General features: G+C 43.0%; 1 protein-coding gene across 2 annotated transcripts in view; it reads left to right on the forward strand.

Annotated features, from left to right (window-relative positions):
- The window catches only part of LOC108355890 (uncharacterized), a 17,084-nt gene extending 12,297 nt beyond the window's left edge, over window positions 1–4,787 (forward strand). For both annotated transcript variants that reach the window (XM_017607025.1, XM_017607031.1), the window contains exons 5-6: window positions 610–829; window positions 888–4,787. In XM_017607025.1, coding sequence (XP_017462514.1) covers window positions 2,396–3,514 — 1,119 coding nt within the window. In that variant the 5' untranslated portion in view covers window positions 610–829; window positions 888–2,395 and the 3' untranslated portion in view covers window positions 3,515–4,787. The remainder of the gene's footprint in view (window positions 1–609; window positions 830–887) is intronic.
- Window positions 4,788–5,474: the final 687 nt, after the last annotated feature.

The following is a 5,474-nucleotide window of genomic DNA, read 5'->3' on the forward strand; positions in this document are numbered from 1 at the left end:
CGGATACAGCTTCCGTACTTTGTTCATTGGCAATTTGGAGGTTATTTCCAGTTTGTTGGCGACTAATAACATTTTGAAGTTGGAGCTTTTCCTCCTCCGATGAGGCTAAAGCTAATTTTAGTTGTATGATTTCTTCGCGTAGCTCATCTACGGCGTTTTTTCGTGGTGTAATAGTGCGATCGATTTCATCGCCGCTATTTTCGCTGCTGTTAGGCATTTCTGCAACGTTGGAGTTTTCCTTGTTGCGGCGCAGGTTATAACGTGAATGTTGTTCGGCCTTACGTGTACGTGTAAGATGTGAATCTTTCATTTAAACAACATATAAAATTTACGGCAATTCAATTTGCGTTCGAATAAATATTAAAATAATGTTGAAGACGGCGACCAATTTAAATGAAACGCACGAAATATTTATAACAATACAGTTTTGTATAGTTTTAATATCTGATGGATGTGGATAAAATTTGATCAGTAAAAAAGAAAATTCATTACAATCTGAAGCAACTTACTTATTCGTGCTCTTCTTGTGATTCGTTCCAAAAGAAAGACCCGGAAGCGTACAAACAATATGGCTACAAATTATGCAGAGTTGCTTATAATAGTACATAGTGTTGGCGAACTATGTATTTTTGAATTTGGTGTAAACTTGTTGTTAGTGTCGTGAGTTATGTTGCTATATGGTGTAAACCCACTGTTAGTGTTGTCGAATTATATATTGGCCCTTCTGCCAACTCTGCTCCTGCTGGAATAATCGAAATGTTTGTCATCCCTAAATTTTGTATTGTTCATTTAAATTTTACCAGCACAGCAGGAGGGAGCAAAAACGAATGTAAGTTTATATACCTTTCTAATTTTACTTCAGATTTACATTGTACCTATTTTATTAGGAAATAAAAACCTGCGTGAAGCCATTATGTGCTTGTCACCGCTCGTATAAAGCGAATATTGCTCGTTTTTATTCCTTTGCGTCCCTCGGTGCCGGAACATCTTTTTATTTCATTCCTTTGCTATTTAAACGTATTTGCACCCAACCCCGAGGCTTAAACATCACCAACGAAAGCCGGTTAACAGAGATCCGGACTACAATAACTAAAACCGGTTAACAGAGGCCCGGTCAACAAATTTGATTAAAGGTCGTTAGGCGGGCGTTCACGAGCATTGAACTGGCGATTTTGTGAAGCTGTCTCGACGATTCCTTGATAGTGAGGCCGCGAAGGTGAAGTGAACGAGGGTGATTGGGGTAAGTTCGGTGGTGTGTAGTGTGTGTGTTATATTTAGTCAACATAAAGCGCAATTAGCTGAGCAGGCTTCATAACGGTAGAAGCGCGTGTCTAATAGAAAATAGCGGTTTGCGGCCATTTTAAAGAACATGGTTTTAACTCGTTCAGCATCCAGTATGCAAGACGAGGACAACAACAGCAACGACGAAGTGAATACGACTATGCGTGAACAGGGTGCAGCAATGAATTCGCAACAACCATTGCCACTTGAAACACAAATGATTGCTATGGCGAAGCAGTTGCAAGAGCTTACAAATGCCATAGCGAAACTAAGTAATTTAGGTGATAATGCTCCTCCAACCTCTAATGAGCAAATGGCTCCCAGCATCGCTCCCTCTTTAGTAAGTGGTCCTGAGGCAAGTAGCGCTTTAATTGTAGAAACTTTAGCAGACCTAAACCGAACATTGGCCATCACCAGATCGAATGCTAGTAAAAAGTTACACGATCTTCCAGAATTCGATGGAAAACATGAAGCGTGGCCAATGTTTCGCGAATCCTTTTATATGACCACCGAAGAATATGGCTACAACGAACGGCAAAATATGCTACGGCTTTAAAAGGCAATTAGGGGCGGGGCGCGTGAGGTAGTCGAATGTTTACTAATCCATAGCAGCAATGTACCCCGCGTTATGGAAGCATTGCACGAGCGTTTCGGAAGGTCGGAATTGTTAGTAAAAAGTCAAATTGCACGAATACGTAACTTTTCACAAATCTCAGAAAATCGTTTAGAGTTATTGGTACCTTTCGCTACGAAGGTTCAAAATTTGGCGACCTTTCTAGAATCTGCAGGGTGTGAGTACCACCTGAGTAATCCTACTCTTATGGAAGAACTACTTCTCAAGCTCCCCATACAGCGGCGTTTAGACTGGGCACGTTATGCAGCGAATATTGTACCGAGACCTACGGGAAGTCACTTCAGCAACTGGATGCAAGAGCTATCGCGTGTGGTAATCGCGGCCGGCATTACTTCAAGCTCACAAGCGCGTTCATCAGAAGAAAGAGGCGAAGCTCGAGGAAGGTTTTTTCATACGGATCACGTCCAGAGCGCCAGTCGGACTCCATGTAAGCTGTGTTCGGAGGCACACCATTTATCGAAGTAAAAGCGTTTTCTCGAAATGAATCACACATCAAGGTGGAGACTTGTGCGCGAAGGAAAACTATGTTTTAATTGCCTGAAGAGTGGTCACAGAAGCAACAGGTGTACGTACAAGCATAAATGCTCGGAGCGTTATTGCTCAAGGATGGTTCATGAGCTATTACATGCCGACGAAGCTACAAATACGGGTACGTGCGAGGTACAGTACGAGACTCAACGCTCACAACAGCAGCTGATTCTTACCAACACTACGAGGCAACCAGGGAGTTCGAAGGTGCTATTCAAGATCTTGTCAGTGACGCTGTATGCCAATGAAAAGGAGATACGATGCTATGCCTTCTTGGACGAGGGTTCATCAATATCGCTGATGAACAGGAGTTTAGCTGACAGGCTCGGACTAAAAGGTACGAAAGAGAAGTTGATGCTGCAGTGGCTTGGAAACAACACGGTAACCAAGTTGGCGTTTGGGGTTGATATACAAATTTCTAACCCTTTGCCCGGAAGCAAAAAATTCCGCATGAAGAATGTCAAGGTCGTCGACGATTTACAACTCCCCAAGCAAACCATGGATATTTCTGAGCTGCAATGTAAATATAGATATACGCAGCATCTACCAATTGCAAGTTTTAATTCGGCGTGTCCTCAACTGTTAATCGGACTTGATAATGCATACTTGGGAGTAGCGAAGAGAACGATAGCAGATGGACAACAAGGTCCAGCAGTGGTCTTAACGAAGCTTGGCTGGCTAGTGTACGGCAAGGGTAGTCAACGAGAAATCTCCGAATATGAGCAGCACCATTCGTTTTTTGCGCAAGTGGGAAGCGAAGATACTTTAGAAAATTTGGTAAGAAATCACATCGAAGATGATGCCCTGAGCGTTAACTCCGAAGCAAGGCACGTAGACAGCGCCGCTATAACGAGGGCAAAAGATCTTCTCGAGCAAACAACAGCGAGAAAGGAGAGACGTTTTGAAACAGGGCTCTTGTGGAAGAGCGATCATGTCTTCTTACCTGACAGTAAGCAGATGGCTAAGAAAAGGCTGTTCGCGTTAGAGAAAAAATTCGGTCGTCATGAAGATTTCTGGAAGCAGTATACGCATATCATGGAAGAATACCAGAAGGCTATGCGTGGCGCTTGAGCGAAGAAGAGGTTCAACAAACGGGAAGTCGAACGTGGTATTTACCTCACTTCGGAGTTCGCAATATGAACAAACCAAAAAAGCTACGGCTAGTATTTGATGCCGCTGCCCAAGCAGAAGGAGTTTCTCTGAATTCAGTCCTGCTCAGCGGGCCAGACTTGTGCCAGTTGTTAACCACGATTTTTATGAAGTTCAGACAAAAGGCGATAGGTGTGTGCGGAGACATACTGGAAATGTTCCATCAAGTGGAAATACGGCGGGAAGACCAAAACTCACAACGCTTCTTATGGAGAAGGAATACTAACGAGGTCATCAGCGAATACGTAATGTCAGTCATGACGTTTGGAGCGACTTGCTCGCCATGTTCAGTTCAGTTTGTAAAAAACAAGAACGCGGAAGAGTTTCAAGCAGCCTTTCCCAACGCCGTAAAAGCAATTATTGATAACGACTATGTCGATGACTTCGTACACTGCTTTAGCACACCGGAAGAAGCCGTACAAACAACAAATGAAGTGCGTTGGATTCATAAACAAGGCGGTTTCGATTTAAAGCGGTTCGTATCGAATGCCAAGAGTGTCACTGAGCAGTTAAACGGTGATGCAGCTACAGCAGCAGACTTCAGCCTCGATAAGGATGGTTTCCCGAAAGTCCTGGGTATGTATTGGGATACTGCGGAAGATATTCTAAAATTTGCGCTTATTCTTAGTAAGGTCGATAAAGCTGTAGTCAATGGCGAAAGAAGACCCACGAAACGTGAAGCATTGGGTATAGCAATGTCGGTGTTTGACCCTTTCGGCCTAGCATCGGAGATTACATTAGCAGCTAAACTGGTACTACAAGCTGTGTGGAGACGGAAGACGGAATGGGACGAAAGTATACCGAAAGATGCGTACGAAATGTGGCTAAAGTGGGTTAAAATGTTGGAGCAAATTCAAAATTTAAGCATTCTACGATGTTACGACGAGAATTTCCAGTGGAGCTACACGTGTTCGTAGATGCAAGCGAGGCGGCGTATGCAGCAGTAGCATATTGGAGAATCGACGGATTAGAAGGAGCGACCAAACTGGCCTTTGTAATGGGGAAAGCGAAATGCGCTCCCTTAAAACTCACTACGGTTCCACGGTTGGAGCTACAGTCGGCGGTCCTGTGCAACCGCTACGAGTTGGAGACGTCGTCTTGGTCGTCGGTAGCAACATTCATCGTTCCCGATGGCCGAGGGTAAAGTGACTCGAGTGTTTCCTGGCAAAGACTCACAGGTCCGAAGTGCCGAAGTACAAACCCAAACAGGGGTGTTCAGACGTTGGTGTAAACTTGTTGTTAGTGTCGTGAGTTATTGTTGCTATTTGTTTAGTAAGTGGCCCACCTATTTCGGGGTATTGCGTCCAAAGGGGTGACCCGATCCAAAAAAAAAATTGCACACACTTGTAGCCAAGGGTCTACCCATTATTTTAACATCCACTATTGTAATTTTTGGTCACTAATTTATTTACAAATTGGGTTTGAAATATGCCCTTTTTTGTAAAATTTGGAAATTAGCGTACATTTATCACTCCTATTCTCCTTAAAGCAGCCACTTCACCAATTCATTTTTGTATTCCCCTTCACTTTACACTTTACTCGATTAGTTATAACTTGATTTACGACTTTAATATTAACCAATTAATCACAATTCATTAAATAAAAACACCTTCAAAATCATGCGTCTGACTTTGGTTGCACATGCAAATTAAATGGCGGAGTTCAGCTGTCAAACTCCGAAATATGCAAAAGAATGAGANCTTGAGGGAAATTTGAGCAAAAATCAAAATTTTTTGATTTTCTGGCCGCCATGTTGATGTTTGATCAAACCGCTTGCGTTGTGTATAGCAAAATCGCCTCATTCGCAACGAAATTTTCACCGAGTAAGGACGTAAGAGAGGAAAATGAAAGAAAACCATAATATTTAGCATTGCGAACTGGA

This window comes from Rhagoletis zephyria, unplaced genomic scaffold (assembly GCF_001687245.7).
Source record: "Rhagoletis zephyria isolate East Lansing unplaced genomic scaffold, Rhagoletis_zephyria_1.1 Rzeph_scaffold_00169, whole genome shotgun sequence".
NCBI lineage: Eukaryota > Metazoa > Arthropoda > Insecta > Diptera > Tephritidae > Rhagoletis > Rhagoletis zephyria.